This window comes from Nomia melanderi, chromosome 7 (assembly GCF_051020985.1).
Source record: "Nomia melanderi isolate GNS246 chromosome 7, iyNomMela1, whole genome shotgun sequence".
Classification (NCBI taxonomy): domain Eukaryota; kingdom Metazoa; phylum Arthropoda; class Insecta; order Hymenoptera; family Halictidae; genus Nomia; species Nomia melanderi.
Genome location: NC_135005.1, coordinates 11,675,586 through 11,692,533, shown reverse-complemented (window position 1 = coordinate 11,692,533; position 16,948 = coordinate 11,675,586). Strand labels below are relative to the sequence as shown.

General features: G+C 49.0%; 2 protein-coding genes across 3 annotated transcripts in view; one reads left to right on the top strand and one right to left on the bottom strand.

The window, feature by feature from the left end:
- Positions 1 to 629: 629 nt before the first annotated feature.
- Positions 630 to 2,820, top strand: LOC143174694 (uncharacterized). The gene is made up of 5 exons (XM_076368994.1): positions 630 to 887; positions 967 to 1,195; positions 1,304 to 1,573; positions 1,906 to 2,150; positions 2,224 to 2,820. The coding sequence occupies exons 1-5, from the start codon at positions 630 to 632 to the stop codon at positions 2,374 to 2,376; spliced, it is 1,155 nt and encodes a 384-aa protein (XP_076225109.1). The 3' UTR covers positions 2,377 to 2,820.
- A 1-nt stretch (position 2,821) lies between these two features.
- LOC116430411 (frequenin-2) overlaps positions 2,822 to 16,948 on the bottom strand; it is a 45,153-nt gene continuing 31,026 nt past the window's right edge. For both annotated transcript variants that reach the window (XM_076368953.1, XM_076368954.1), the window contains exon 8: positions 2,822 to 12,942. In XM_076368953.1, the coding sequence (XP_076225068.1) occupies positions 12,775 to 12,942 (168 nt within the window). In that variant the 3' untranslated portion in view covers positions 2,822 to 12,774. The remainder of the gene's footprint in view (positions 12,943 to 16,948) is intronic.

The window sequence follows — 16,948 nt, the reverse complement described above, 5'->3', positions numbered from 1 at the left end:
TAATTACGGGTAATTCACAGCCGCAGCGGAGGCTGTGTACAAATACGGAATAACGACGCTGCTCTTCTCGTGAGGAATGGGCCATCCGTTTCGAGCTGTCCGTTTACAAATTACGCGGTTCGATTTGATGCAAATGAAAGAAGTGCGAACGCGACGCTCTCTTTCCAGGAAAATGGAATTTTAGAATATCTCTTCGAACGGCGATCTCCTCGGAATCGAAATTGGAATCGACGCCGGAGGATTCAGTGGTGTGAACCACGCCACGCGTTTGGGGCCAGAGATCATCGGGAGGTACGAATCGAGCGTCCACTGTTTTTACGACGCACGTAGAAAAGTCGGGCAAAGCTACTGAGGCTCGATCGTGACGCGAAGGAAAAGAAGAGCGAATCGCTCTCGCCGGCCTGTTTTGTTGAAACAAAAGCAGCCGTGCTTCCGTCAAGACGGACTGTGTGACTCGAAGCGATCGTGACGGTCTTAAGCCTCGGTTTTCGCAGCTTTCCAATCGAAACGGAGCTTCGCCAGCTCAGCCGAGTCAGCGGGAAAGCCTGAGATCGCCGGCGAGCGGAATCGATATACGACCTGCACTCATCGTCGGACTTCGCATCGGTTTCCGATAGAATTCCCCGAGAATGCGGCGTAATTTGCCGGAGACCGACAGAAAGAAGAATCAATTCGATAAGGAGGAACGGGTTCATTTATTGTCCTTAATGAAACAATACGCCCCGTTGCTGGACAAGAGCACCTCGACGCTGGCCCGTAGGAAGATTTGGGCGACCATCGAGAACGAATTCAAACAGATGGGCTTCACGCGGAAGACCTCCGCGCAGCTCAAGAAGTACTGGCAGAACTACAAGTACCATTGCAAAAAGGCCAAGGCAATGGGAAAGGTATTTACAACGCGAACAGTCGTCTCCGCGTCTCGTGTTCTCCCGTTTCGATTCACTTCCCCAATCCATCGTTCCGCAGGACAGCAAGAAGTGCGGGAATTCGTCGTCGGCGACGAGCGAGTCCCCTGAATGGAATCGACACCGGATCAAAGTGGAACATCGGTCTACGCCGAAATTTCCGGAAATTCCTGCGCCGATAACCGATCGTCCCGGGAGCTCCCCGATCCGATCCAGATGCCGAACCATCGAAACCTGCGAGGACAGCGTTCGTTCGTTCTGGAAGTCGAATTCCTCGGACGACGTGATCGGTACCTCGTTTTCTTTCTCGCCGGAGTATCCGTTGTTTCCGAGAGGATAGGCGACAGTCGTTTCCACGCGACGATAAATATTAACCGGTGTGCACGTTCGATCTTAAGACAGCTCGCGAATCAAGACGGAAAGAGAGGATGAGGACTGGGCCTCGAACGATTACACGGATCTCGCAACCGGCGATTTCGACGAGAGAAGCGAAATTGGCAAGGATCAACGTAAAACGAAGAATCGGATCGTGGTGTCGAACGCGAAGATCTCGAACAACAGCGTTACCGTGTCGGTCCTTTATCCCGAGGACAATGAACGCGTCTCGAGAAGCGTGCTCGACGAAACGCACGAATCGCATTCGGATACGGTGCCGTTGAACGACTCAAGTAAGTAACAGGCGTTTTTCTTCTCGCGCGGAGAGCCGTCGCGCGTTTCCTCTTTGGACTTTAGCGATCGCTTTACGGCGGGCTGGCGAACAGAAGCGCACCTGGGAAGGTCGTTCCAACTCGCGCGATACAATGGAACGGAACGATCGCGCGGATTCGGATTTACGCGTGAGTAACGCCGACGCAGGCGAGGGGCTGTAAAGCGATCGTTATTTCCGTTACGAGCGGAACGTTGCTCGAACGCGTGCTCCGTCTGCGAAAGAAACCGCTGCCTTATCCGGTCTGTCGCGAAACGATCGATATTTTGCCGATATATTTCTAATATTCTCAAGCGAGTTACGGGGAACGTCGTTCGCTCGAGCGCACCGAGAAGGATTCGCCGTGCGGCAAACATCCTGACGAGTTCTTGAAAGGGAATCCACCAGCTTCCGTCGAGAATCGAGGAAAGAACGCGGCTGACGTCCCAAGGAAACACTCCGACGCGAAACATGATGCTCTCGGATCAAGGAAGAGCTACGTTTTCCTGACCGATTACCGGAACCAGCTGAAGCACAAGTTGCTTCTGCAGCAGCTCGAGGTTCGAGACGCCAGGTTTCAATTAGCTCGACGATAAACCGAAATCCTGCTGGGACGATAATCTTGCGTTGCAGACGGAGGAGAAGCGGTTAAAGGTGAAGATCGCTGAAATGGGGATTCAAGAGCTGCAGCTGAGGATAAAAGCTTTGCGCGAGGACATGCGACGCACCGAGGAACTTCATCGATTGAATTTCACGCGGCGGCGGCGGCGGCGGCTGGTCATGTAAATCTTCGGGAACGTGCTGCAGCCGAGCCAAGTTCTGCGAGTATCGTTACCGTGGACTTCACGAACGATAGATTTCAGTAATCTTTTAACGACATCGACGAAGCCTGTATAGAACGAGAAGGTTCGAATCGCGTGGGAACGGGTTGGCGCTCGGGAATCCGGGCACGATCTGAATCGGAGGATCGAAAAGGTAGTACCGTCAGTTGCTGGCGACCTGGCACTCTCGTCTGAGTGGTCGGATTCGAAGGCGCACGCCTTCCCCACGCGAACTTTCGGCTCTGGTACATGACTGGCTGAGGCGCTCGCGTACGTTAATCGGGTCACGCGACAAAGAGCGCGAAAAGCCGTTTCTAGACTCGCAATTGGATTTCTCGGAGCAACCGTGTACGCCCCTGTCGCGTCACAAGTGCCAGGTTCCCAGCAACCGACGGTGCGTCGTGTTCGCGTGTGCTTCAAGTTATTTTTATTAATCACCACCGGTTATCGTGTGTTACGACGTCGTCGTCATTTAGAAAAAACGCATGGAACCATACAAAATAACAATGCGCTTAGATTTTCGTGGTAACCGAGCAACATTTCAAAGTCGCGTGTCGATTTTCATCTCTCGCGCGTTTCCGTCGTTGATCGATCGAAAACGACGTATCATCGACGGACCCGTGATTCATCAACGAGCTACGGAACAGTAACGTTATCGCGTAACAAGACCGCTTTTGTTTTTTTTTTTTAATCGAGCGCCGCGGTTCCTATTTGTCCTCGTTTCCCAGTCTCCGTCGCGCGATTCCGTTCGTCGTTACTGTACTGTATATATCCGACGTGTTTGTCCAACCATTTTTCTGTCATCCCGCGATAAGTGATTCTCCTCGTATTTAGTGATTGTTAATAATTATCACAGAAAGTTCGTAAAACAATGACCTTGACGTTTTTTTTTTTTTTGTAATTGTTCACGTGTATTACCTTGCGTGTATCATTGTCGTTTCGTATGCGTGCCCGTCTGTCGTGTGTGTTCGTGTGGCTGCGGCCGTGAGTGTACGTGCACGCGGGTGCTCTCGCTTGTGCGCCGATGTGTCTGAATCTGTCCGGGGTGCACACGGGTGCACGTGTGTGTTCGTGTGTGTTCGTCGTGTATTCAGTTTCCGTGTAGTTACGTGTATCCTCGCGTATTCTACGCTCCCGTCGGTGTGTACTCGTATTTCCTCTCGAGAAGCGTCTCGTTTCTGCGTTTAGTCCAGTGAAAGAGTACAAGAACGCGTTTCAGACGGAAAAATTTGTCACGATGCTGTAAGTAGAATAACAGTAGATTAGCGTTTAGTATTATAACTAGGCGGTAATAACAGCGATACAAGTAGCGATACAAGTATAACGGTACGCATTAGAGTAGCCTCTTTAAATTTGCAGCATTTAAAGATATTTTTCTTTAGTTATGCTATAATAGAATAGTTCCTTTGAACTTTATGCGCAAGGAGGTTTCTCCTTTAAAATCGTCGGTGCGTTGAACGAGTGACAGGAAAAAGAGACGGAATGAGAACGAATCGGGATTGGGATTGACGTTCGACTCGAATGGGGGTAAGTGGTGTGGAGAAGCGGGAGAGAGAGGGGACAGGCGGAAGAGGGAAGAAGAAAGAGAAAATAGGAAAGAGACACAGTGGAGAGCAAAGAGAGAAGAGAGGCGAAAGTAAAAAGGGAAGCCAGCTGCTGGACATTTCGTTGAAACGTATCGGCACTTTGATTTTCGTGCCACCGATAAAGGTCGCTCGGGAAACAAATGAAAGTCGCGAAACGATCTCTGTGATCGGGACCGTTACCATTCGCACGACGTGATGCAGTTTCAGCTGCACGAGATAAGTGGTTGCATTCACGAATGCAAGAATGGACAAATAATACTGCGAACATTTTTCTGTATCATTGAAAATGATCGAGCCTCTGTTTCATGTTCTTCTTCTCATCTCTCGTTGAGCAGCACTCTTGTCGTTCGTTAAAAAGTACTTTTAGATGGTCGTTACGTAAACTCTGATCAATCCCAAGAATGACGTTTTAATCGGTGCACCTTTAAACGTTCACCTCGCGAGAATACAGTGTTGCGAATTTTCTTTCCTTTGGTCTCGATCTTCCTTTGGATCATTAGTAATCGAGTGCTCGTCAGAGACCGGCCCTCAGCGTGCTTCTCTTTTTATCCCCCGCTTCTTCCGCCTTTCTTCCGTTCCTTTCGCTTACCTTGTTTCAATCTGCACTGAAAAGTTTTCCTCCTTTGTACGTGCGCTGTCGACAAGTAAAAGAGGGATGCAGAAAGAGAGGTAGAGAAGTAGAGAGATAGATAGGGAGAGAGAGAAAGAGAAAGAGAAAGAGAGAGAGAGAGAGAGAGAGAGAGAAAGGAGAGTGAGGAAGAGAAGGGAGGACACTCTAGCTCGACGAAGCCTAATTACGAGAATTTTACACGGAAAGCACCTAGAAATCACGCTAAGCGGAATTCGATCTCTTACCATTATTAATTCCCCTTGAAAATGTAAAAATTACTTAAAACAATTCTTAGTTCGCGTGACCCGCTTACATACGAATATAAGTAAATGTAAATCGATTCGCCTCGATTAATTGTCTCGAGTCGGGTACGCAGCGTACAAGCGGCGTGCCGACGATCGAACGCGGATCGTCGGCGAAACGTTCAGGCACATCGGTGATTCTTAACCTCGAGACACGGTGTACGCGGTTTCGCGGCGAGCACGAATGAATTCGAAACGATCGAACGCGACGGCGGTCCCGTCGCGAACAAGGAGAATTCGACTGGAGAGCGGGCTTCCCGAAATTGTCCTCGCTTCGATTTCGCTCGACCGAGCCACGAGAGTAGTGCAGCCCGCGCGATTATCCCATTCCCCGCCGCCTCTGACAAACGGCGAGTGACTTTTTCTATCCTCGGATCGAAACGAGGGGAAACTGAAAGAGAAAGGTGTGCGGGACCGTTTTCGTCTGACCGCGGTAATTACTCGACGGTATTCGAAATCGACGTTGCGGAAACGATGAAAGCCATATGGTAGGCGGCGCGGCTAGCCAACGACGCGGCGGCGCCGTTGAACCGGACTCGATCGAGATCGAGATCGAGGCGTAAAAGCGGTGGAAAGGTTAAGAATCGTCGATATACGTTTCCGCGAAATGTCTCCGGCGTTGACCGAGGCGAACGACGACGATCCTCCGGCAACCATCGGAACAAATAGAAAAATATAACGGTTTCTTTGTTTAGGGGCGTGATTTTCACGCGGCAGTCGAGCAAACTAAAAATTGCTTTAGCAGGATCGAGTTGACTGCCACCGACGCGCTAAACGCGAAGCGCGAGGCGCGATGGGTCAACTAAGCCAGCCAGCCAGCCAGCCAGCGTTCGTTTCGTAATGCCATTTTCAGTTCGCAGTTGGAAGCAAAGCTGATTCCACCGCGGAAGTTTCACCGCGAGTTTGTTCAACAACGCGAACAGCTCGTTAAAACTCTGTGTTTTCCTGTCTGCGGCGGATCGGTGACTGGGCTCGTCGATCCTCGCGTCGATTCTTCGCTGCGAATACGAGTTTCGAAAGATCGTCGTGGTTTCGCGCTCTATCCGGACATCCATCGGCGTTTCTATCACCACGGACGAAGGATCCTCCCGAGCGGCGCGCGCGTCGATCGGGAGTAGGATCCCTCGAATCCGTCGCATCGCGGCTGGAGAAGTTGAGTCTGACTTATCGTTAACGCTCACGATCGACCCCTTGAAATTCCATCTTAACGTCGCTAACAAAGTTCTTCGATTATTGCTACTGTTAGATCGATGACCGATCACCGGCTGCGCTCGACGCAAGCGCGTCGTCTCGTTCTCCTGTCCCCTTCGTCCGTCGAAACGTAGGCGAGATCGAGATCTAACCGTGGACCGCCTCGACGGCCGTGGAGAACGTACGCGTTTAAGCTGGAAAAAGTGTGCTCGAAAAATTGCGGCGTGTATCACGCATACGGGTACTCAGCGTCGCGACGCGCCGTCATCGAGACGGGGCACGCTTCGTCGATTTTCCGGCGGTTATCGACGCGAGGCGTTCGCGAAGGTTCCCTCGAGCCTTCGACGCGACGCCCGGACTCTGTATAATCTAATCGTACAGTATGTTTTACGCCTCTTACCTTGTTCCTTTCCGCTATAGATCGTAAGATAGACAAAGAAGAAGGTATACGCGCTAACCTCCGCCGTTCACGCGTACGAGCAACGAAGAGTAAATGGGAGCGCCGGTCGTATTACTCCGGAGACGCAAAGGAGCGTCGTTGTCTCGCGACGCGTTCCCCCGTCTTCGTTCAACGCGAAACTCTCGTTGCACTTTTGATCGCGGCGCAACAAGTGAGTCGAAAACCTGGCAGGGGCGAACAGGTATGTTCCATCCGGAGGTTCCCGTCTTCCATCGACCGCGAAACCGTAGAAAGGAGAGCACGCTCGTTAATATCGCCGGAAAGGGCATCGTAAACGTAAACTTTAACGTTCCATACACCGCAGCGTCGCGTGTATGATTTCCAGCGAGGTTTCTCCGACTTATACGCAACCCAGCGTAAGTGCTTTAAATTTCCTTTCGAATTCAACCCTTTGCGGTTGAAGAGATTCTTTTAAATTAGATATCGAACGCTTAAATCAAAGAGAATAAGGAAACTATACTGATTTCTCGCTGTTTGAATAGTTAAATCGTTTGCCTGCAACTTGCTGTTCCAAACATGGAAGTTTGATCAAACGTCGGCGTTCGTCCGGTATGGGTTAATGGTTAAGCGGGTTTTCGAAGGGGGACGCGATAAACAGCTAGATAGATAGGTAGATAGACAAAGTTAAAGTCGGACAGGCATCGAACGCGGCGAGGAATCAACGAATCCGCTCGAACGTGTTTCGCGTGGCAACGAGGGTTCTTCAAAGTTCGCGGTACGAAGGGAAATATCCCGGATCTGAGAGAAGATCCCCAGCGAATCGCCAATTTCGAAGCTCGGGCACACATCTCCCCGCCGCAGATGTTTACCTTCTGCTTACTCGCCCGTCTCTCTGTCAGTTTATATCGCTCCGCTGAAATTTACATAAGACCATCGACACGGAAAAGGTATTACGCTCGCGCCACCCGGCACCGGCAACCGAGCGGACTCTTTCCACGATTGGGATTGCGACGGCTCGAATGCGGCGGGTGCGTTAATCCGAGGCAGCGCCAACCGAAAACCGACTCACGATCTATACGAGTACGTACGTACGTAATGTATGCGATATCGTCGTTTCGCATGCTGGCTCGAGCGGTACGGGAGTTTCAATTAATCGAGTAAAATAAGTCGGACAGAAGACGAATCATTTTGGGCGGCAACGACGCCGACAGCGGTAACGCGAGCTCGTAGAATCTCGAAGGCGACGGGAGGAAAGGAAGGGGAGGACTGGGAAGTTTGCCAATAAGCGGGATTTTTCAATGGGCGTCGCACGAAGGGAGCGTTCCAGGATTTCACGAGGATCGCGTCGCGTGAACAGCGGTCAAAGATCGTCGAATATTCGATGAATTCCGCCGACAGCCAACTTCGAATGAACAACGGTCGTCGCGAAGTTCACTTGGATGCTCGGCTAATTTTTCGAATCGCTTTGGAAACTCGATTTCGAAATTGTACCGCGCACGATCCGGGAGACCGATCCACTGCACCGGAAAAGAAGCTTCGAGCGGTGCAGGAAATTACGGGCGAAAGAGGAAAACCGTTTCAGTCTTTTCTCTTTTCGTTCTTGCACTTCCGGAATAATCTCAATCTCGGGAACGCGTCGTTTGATTCCGGATAATCGTCCGCCAAGTAGTCCGTGTACGTTGGTAGAAGTAGGTGTGTACGGTTGAAGAATACAAGGAAAGAGAGCTACTAGATCATCGGTGCAATATTCGGAGGCGACTCGAGATTTCCCGAAACAGGCGTTTCGCGTTGCCAGCATAAATCAGGGAAAGTTCGGGGGCGGAGAGGAAGTTTTCGATACGGTCGCTGCGCCAGGATGAATCAGAAGCGACTTTGGCTGTTTCGATTCGCAATGTTTCCCGCGGAAAATATATTGCGTTTTTGGTAAATCAATTCGCCGCGCGCCGCGCGTAACCGGGAGGAAATCGGGTAACGAAACGCGAGGGAACGGGGAACGAGATTTCGGAATTGAAAAGAATTAACGATACCAGAGGCTGGCGTTCGCGTGAACGTAACTGCATCGAGCGAACGAAAGTAGCGAAAACCGTTGCAACTCCCAGTACGCTTGGCGAGCAAAGTTTCGCAGAATTCCGTTATCTCCTAACGACGCGGACCGGCCGGGAAGCAATCGCCGGGAGAATATTTCGCGTTAACCGGCATGTTAAATAGTTAAATCATTCGCGTAATTGGGTTCGCGTGATCGCGATTACAGCTCGGGAACGAGGGGGAACGCGCTAGAGGATCGCAAAATGCCAAATGGGAAGGTCGGGCCGGAATAAGCTGGCCTCCGCGACGAGATTCTCGCGTTCGCGATGCAATATGAATACCGCGAATACCGGGGGCCCGGGTAAAACGTTCTAAACAAGAGCGGCCGATAGAGCGATAAGCGTCGCGGACCCGATGTTAGCAGCGTTGAACGGTCGATCTCTATTCGAACGGAAAATTCCGTGACGCCGAGGGCGGGCATTCTTACGCAACAATTTACGGAGGGTAGGCGGAAAGGAATGGCGGAAACGAGCTAGAGGATTTATGGGGATGTAGTCCGGTGCTCGAGGAAAATGGAGCCGCGCCGTTTCCGAGCGAGAAATTAAAAAGCCGCGAAGCGCCGGTACAAATTCGATGAGCTCCCGGAGAGTCTACAACGCCCGCTCCCTCGTTTCGCGAAGACGAACCGGCGCTGTTGACTTTCACGGTGAAAAGGAGGGTGCATTAATACCGAAGACGGAATTCGTCGGAGCGCCACGGAGGGAAAAAAATAGGACGCTAACGGGGAGGCGCGGTGTCTTTCGGTCGGTCGCGGTGACGCGGCGACGCGGCTGAAATTCCCCGGAGAATTATTTCTAGGACGGAAGAGCTCAAGATTAATTGCTGCTCCCGAAGGCGCGCTACACAACGGACGCCCATGATGCCGTTTAATTAACCCTTTCACGGTGAGTGCATTTCATTGTCGACCCGACGAACACGCGAAAGTCTTTCGAGGTGAAGCTCGCCACCGGTTTGCTTACACGAAATCGAGTATCGACCGGACGGGAATTGCCTCGAGACCAACCACCGATCCGAAAATTCGGCGAACTATCGATATAAGAATGTATCGTTCGAGCGCCGCACGGTGCGGCCAAACGGCCATTGGACAAAACTCGATAACTTGAGAAGTATGAGCCATAGACAAGAATGTTTCAGACAAAAGTTGTAAGGTATGAAGATAAGCACACGGCGATTGTATTTTTATTCACGTTATGGGGATATTATCAAGTTTCTTCAGTGACAATGGATATTTTACTGTTCGATTCCGACGTTATATAAATAGAGAAACGGCGTTTGCTCAAAATTTTGATTTTTGAAGTGAAAATCGTTTTGTATGGGATTACTCAGAAATACATTGGTAACGTTTAATTTTCAATATGCGAGTGTCGTATTTTAGGGTTTCGTCTGTAGCCGCACTGTGCTTCGCCTCCCGGGAATTTCAGTTTTTCAAAGATTCGGATGAGGATGCGTTTAACGCGTTGACTGCCACGAGAAACATCTGCATTTTATGTATCGCTTATTCTTTTGTAACGAAGATAAGGAATTATTAATTTGTCATCGTGATTTTCACGTTACGTCAATGTCTAGTTATTTAGCTAGCTGAAGATTTTTATTCGACACCAGTTTTCTCACGCGTATTATAATTATTTTCCAGTAATTACGAAGCTCCGGGCATCAACGAGCACCGCGGCAGTCGACGTGTCGGGGTAAGTACCTACAGAGATAACGGTGATCGCGTGGAGGCTACTTACCACTCGTCGAAACGAGGATAGCGTGGAGGGATTTGGGGAACGTAGCTCTCGCGTAACGAGCGGCAGGAGGAGCGGAGCTCGCTAACGAACCGCGTAAAAACGAGATTCGTGTAAAAAAGGAACCGTATGAAACTCGATTTCGCCGCACGCGTTCCCGAACACTCGTTTCGATTTTTAATTAACAATCTCGATAAACCGCTTCGCGTCGGTTGCCCTCGACGCGTCCCTTCGATTCGAAGCTCGTTATTTCCATTCGATCGCTATCGCAGCCGACGCGCGAATTTCGACCGTCGAACTTTGCTTCGCGCATAGATCACGCGTTCGAATTCCAAAAATTCCGATTTACACGCGGATATTCCAGATTCAAGGGAACCTGAAGCGACGAGGAAAAGAAGTTTCCAACATCGACGAGACGTTCTCTTTAGAAATTCCTCGCCGTTTTACGATCGCCCCGAACGCGACCGACGCGGAAAGAAAAGCGTAAAGCAAAGGAGAGGGCCGAGACGAGCTGCTTTCCGGTTTGTTTGTCCGGTTTCCCCCTTTATTTTCGCGAAACTGCTGGCGAAACAGCCTTGAATTTTTAACGAACTCGTCGTCCCCTGGACAAGGCACTGGAAGTTTCAAACGCAACGCTGCCGAGTGATTCTTTAAAGGGACACCGAGCCCCGACATCCGGTGTAAATACGTAACGCGACTGAAAGAGCGCACTTCCGTCGCGGTCGTCTCCGTGAAAACTGAAATTCATCGAGCTTCGACGTGCACGAACAGAAATATTCGCTCTCCTGCCGGGAAGATTACGCGATTCCGACAAATGGTCGGTGGTTCCCGTCGCTCGTTCCCCATCGACGCGCGATATCGACCGCGGGAAACTTCCATCTTGTAAGTGGAAACGAAATTTGCGTTCCGCTGCGAGGTAGGCGAGGAGAATGTCGATGCTCGAGGATAAAAGGCGCGGAGGAGGTGAACGGGATCGACTTCTTCGCCGGAGCGGCGGGCCGAAAAGCGGAAGAAGACGGAAAGAGGAGTAAGGAAACGGTATTACAGCGAAGCGGTTGAAAGGTCGGGAAATTTTAGCCCGCCGATCCACGCCTCCCGCCAAACTCGAGCCATTCCCTGTGTATTTCTCCTCTCGAATCCGCCGCGTTCCGTTCCAGCTCCGTCATGGCCATTGCGCCGCCGCGGCGCCGCGCGATTCGCGTATTCGACCGCCCGCGGCCCGTCGAGTTAAAACCGCTCCGGGAACCACTCACCCTCTCCACTTCCCTCTTACTCTAATCACTTCCCAGCCTCTTTCATCGCCGTTCTTCCGTTTCCTTTTCTTTCAACGCGCAACTATATCGGGTCAGCGCAGAAGAAACGTATACCTCGTTGAACCTTTTCACTCGGGAATTCGACGGACTCGCGGTCCGCAGTTGCCGGGCAGCGTATCTCGCGCGGAAAAGGATCAAACGGAAAATATAATTGATCGTCCATAGTTCGGAGTATTACGCGGTTCCGTTGAAAGCAGCAAGCTTTTCACGCGGTACGCGCGATGCATGATGTATGATGTACGATGCACGGCGCACCGATCCACGATAAATCTTCCGCGAATGTTTAACGCAAACGCGCCGCGGGGAATCGATAAGCGGGCAACGTAATTGTACCCGTCTATTCTCGACGCGAGCTCCCCTTTTCCATCGTCGGCGTCAACTTTAATCCCCAGGATATCGTTTCTTCGAGCAAGCCGCGCGGCGAACGCTTGACGGCTGAACTTTGTTCTCCGTCGCATCCGAGCGGACGCGTAACGGAATCGTCATCTCTTTCCGCGGCCGCGGTTTTTAAATGATCGCGATCGTCACTCTTCCTCTGCCAGCGACGAAACGTTATCGCTTCTGTTTCCAGCATCGAGAGTTCGCGGGACTATATCCGTCGGAAGGGAATGAAAATAACCGGGCTTCCGATCGATTCGGCCCACCCTCGGTTTTCGCGGACCATCTCGGCGGGGTTCGTTCGCAGGTGCGCGTTCGACCGTCGCTGCTCGCTCCGTTCGTCGTCCGCGCGGAACGGTCGGGCGCTCGGTTAATTGTAAGTACGAAGAACTAGAAAATCGGCGGCTACTCGACTTCCACTACTCGAGAACATCTACGATTTCTAAGAATATCATCGCACGATTATCGGAACGATCGCGCAAACAGGAATGAAACCGTTTCTGCGTAAGAGAAAGGAGAAAGAGAACTATTCGAAAAAGATTGATCGCGCCGCGCTCGAACGAGTCGCGCGTCGCGGCGACTCGCGGAGTACCTGCGTATGCGTGCACCGGTTTGATCGATTACGGGGGTGCTGCGTTAAGACCGCCCGGTTCGCTTGACCTTATCGTGCGGAATCCTCTGCCCCCTCCGACGAACGGATCGAGGCGGCCGCACGGTCGTCCGATTTCCGACGAGCGACTCGTCGCCGCTCGGTCCCGGCGAGCCTCGCCATTACTCGCCGCCCAACGATAACGCCTGCACGATCCTGGGATCGGCCTTGCTGCCCTCCCGAAACTCCTCGAGCGTCAGCTTGTCGTCGTGGTTTTTGTCCATTTGATCGAAGATCTTGTCCACCCTCTTCTGCGGCGTGTTCTCGTCTTCCGCTTGCGGCTGCTGCCCCTGCAACATTCCGCGCACGGCCCGTTAGTCATCCGCCTATAAGGTCTGTACCCTCGCCGACTTATCATCCTATCTTCCTGTCTCGATTTCCCCGGGTACGTGCCGTCCGAACGTTAACGCGAACTTTTATCGGCACTTCGGGACGGTTAACAGACGGACGTCGCGTCTCTCGACGAAACATTCGAAATTTACGTGTCCTCCGTTCCGCGATTGCCGTGCGGCAGAATGGGGATGGTCGATAGACAGTTTTTCTATTAACGAGCTCGCGACGACGCGGGGAATCGGGAAGAAATCGCGCATGCGGGGCGGTTCGAGTCGGTAGCAAAGGTCGGACGCAACTGAAATCACGGCCAATTATCGCGGCGATGTCGGCTCTTGATATTTGCGAAGAGCACGAAAGCGAATAGCAAATGTGTGGGTGCCGTATAAAATATCGAAGAGACCGTTTTACCGGGCTCGTTCCCATTAACACGGTTCTAGCGGGTTTCGAATTTCTCTCGTCTTTTACATTTACGTTGGCCATCGGGGGATTCGCCGGTGGTGCTATGGTACAGACTGAATAAATATTCTATTTGTAATATGGGACTCATCAGTGGTACTGTGAAAACTTAGTAAAAACTGTCGAGTTTGATAATAGGTGTTGTAATTATAAGCTTGAATCACGAAAAGAGAAAAACGTTGACTATTAACGAACCACATACAGTGACGTTCAAAAGTTCTTGGCCAGATCGTTTTTGGAACTTTTCTTACAGACTGAAGACCTTAAGAACTTTTTGTTAGTATGATACATAAAGGACATATTGCATGAGAGGACACTGTAAAAAGATCAATACTATCTGTTCTTCATACATACTTTTTTACAAATGAATAATTCAGCATGTTCAAAGTCAAACCTTTTAAAAAAGAAAATGATGCTTGTTTCCTATTATAAATAACAATTCTCCTATTAGAACTATCAGATAGGTCAAAATGACCCATTCCTTGATGTTCTCCTCCGCAATGACTAAAAAGGTACTCATGCCTTAAGCAATTACCAGAGAAGTTGATTAAGTAACACCTAAGCTGAAATTTAAACCAATTCGAACCTAACACGTTCTCTACCAGCGTTCATTTCGATGACGATTTCCGCATTTGTAATATTCTCTTCGACTCAACAAATCTTCTAAACAAAATACTGAAGAAACGAAACTGAAACGAATCATTGAGTCCCCAAATATAATGCCGTGGCTTTTAACCTTAAACAGCAATATTTATAGAAATAATGTAATTTTCTTTATATAAAATACAACACTGCTGCCGTCACGAATGCGTGACGCCGGTAGCGAACGTGTTAATGTATTCACGTTTGTAATTTCCGCAAAGAAATTCTCAAAAGTCCGTTTAAGAGCTCGACAGCGTTTTCAACCGAAAACGATTCGCCCGGGGACTGCTAACGCCACTGTAAATGGTATCTACGGGAAGAATTTAAAAAAAGTTGGCCAACGCGTTAGAGTTTCTACACGACCGAGATTTAACGAAACGATCTCGCAACAATGTATTCCATGTTCCCTCCGCGAAGGAGCGTATCTTGGATCTCGCGTTTCGTTGGCTCGGCGAAGGAAAATTTACACGGCTTCTTTGAGCGTAGGGTTCGTTTCACCGTCCGCTTTACCGTCCGCTTCGCCGCGGCGTACGCGTGCGTCGCGCTATAACGATAAACTTAGCTTCAATAACGCGCTACGTGTTCTATCTCGTTTAAAACTGAAATTATGCCACGACGCTGCACGCTCGCCGTGAGAAATCATTGGATAAAAGTCTCCCTTTGTCGCTGGTGGCCCGGTTTCGATGCGGCGCCGCGTCGCAAACGTATCGGGACTCCGGGGGATTAACGCGGCGTGTCCCCTTTAACGAAAATGCAAAGTACCGGGGTATAACTTTTCGTTAAGCCCCATGGTTCATACGGCAAACGGCTAACGCCGCGCGGGCGGTCGCGTTTTAACCAACCCCGTTGCGCCGGCCACCCTTTCTTCGTTACATTCATTTTTTCCCATTCAATATCGCGGATCTAAGTGCACGACCTACTTTCGCGAATTTAATGCCGACACCGGGTATGCACGTTATAACGGTTTTCCTTTCGCGAGGAACTCGTTATTTATTCTCGTGTCGCCGGGGAAACTCGACTGGACCAATTGAAGAAGGGACATCCGATTTTTCCGTGGCCCCGCGCTCTGTCCTCCGATCGCGTCGGTCACGTTCCGGCGCATGCGCTCCACGTTGAACTTTCCGTTCGGGACAGTTTGTCGATTGGTAGAGTGAATGTTCAATGACGCGTTTGTTAACCCATTGCCGCGAACGACGGCTATAGCCGTCCATTTTGTCGCGATGTGTAGGCAAATTACGGCTATAGCCGTTCTGCGTACTTTCATTAAGAAATAAATTATTCTTCGGTGATGCATTGAACAAAAATAATGTAACAGTCTAGGTAACATGTAAGTTGATTTTGTGTACGATTTTTCATGGCCCGAACAAGTCGAAAGAAAGAATTAAAAAGAAAATTGCGTTTCCGGGCACGATTTTTGAACTTAAAAATGAAATTAATTGATTTGTTGTCTAATGTGTCTCAGTGGCCGCTTGATTCAGTACATATAAAATCGTAACATTTAATACTTAATGTTAAGTTTTCTATAATGCATTAATATTTGAAATGTTGAATAAAGAAAACTATACTTCTTAATGTATGCACACTGTCTCGTTAAGTGGCTTTCAGAACACGTCTGTATCTCATCGGAAAATGTTGAATATCTCTAGTGAAGTACTTTTGGAGCGCAAAGGGTTAATCACACCCCTTTCTCGTTTATGCCTTTGTACAATGTATCTCTACTATTGTGAAAAATGTGAGGCATAGGTCAAGAGGAAAAGGATTTAAGTGTAGCGGTCTGAATGGAAAGTATCCAAAAATCGGTCCGATGCGAAGCGTGTTAAACAGCCGAGCTTCGACGTATTTTTGGCAAGGTTTTTTAAAATTCACAGCCACGAGAACTAGTAGAAAATTGCGATATTGTGGCGTTGGTTAGGACCGTGGTAAAGTCCGACGAAGAAAAGATTTCACTTGTCCCAAAAGCTAGAAAGTCAGGAGGCAAGGAAACTGGAAGAAACGCCGACTGCGACGAAGTGAGGTATAACAATAGAGACTGAAGTCGGCGACATGATTTTTATTTTCTGTCGTTACGTGAGTCGCCCGTGTAATGTGGTTAAGTCGATTTCTTGATATTTTCTGATTGTTGTCGATTTTAACGGAATAAATAATATTCTTTTTAGTTATTAACAGGAAATCCACCGGATGGATCAAATTGACCTACTTCAGAATTTTTATTTTCCACGTGTTCAAACTATAAATGAGTCTTCGAATCTCAAGAAACATATTCTAATTTCGATAAGAAATTGGAAATAAATCACTCTAGTTTTTCGGTAGATGGTGTTAAAGGATTTACTCGGTCCTTCGTTCTTTCTATGTCAGAAAGCCCTTTTTATATCTTCCGAATACGTTGCATAATAATTTCAGATGTCAAAACACTAATTCCCTCAACTTCTGTTTCCTTATTAAATAAATCCTATCGACACAAACACATATCGAATAAACCAATAAATTCTAAATAAATCTCAAATTTGAATAAACGAATATACGTATTCAACCAAATGTTTTATCTATTATCAATGCCGTGGGGGTCACCGGTACCTCAACCAAATCGAATTACTATAATACATTCGATTAAACGATGATTATTTGAAAACTGCCCTATATTATAAGTAACACTACTTAATGCACTGACATTCAAGAATTCAAACCTGCAATAATAACAACCTAATTCAATTATATAAGTTGATATTACGTTATCTTCATTTCGTATATTTTCCTCTGGAAAATCGTGCGGCTTACTTATATAATAATCAATACATCGTCTCATTGATAAATAAATCTTAGATGAACGCGACACATATTTATGTTCCCAGACTCTCAACCGCATTG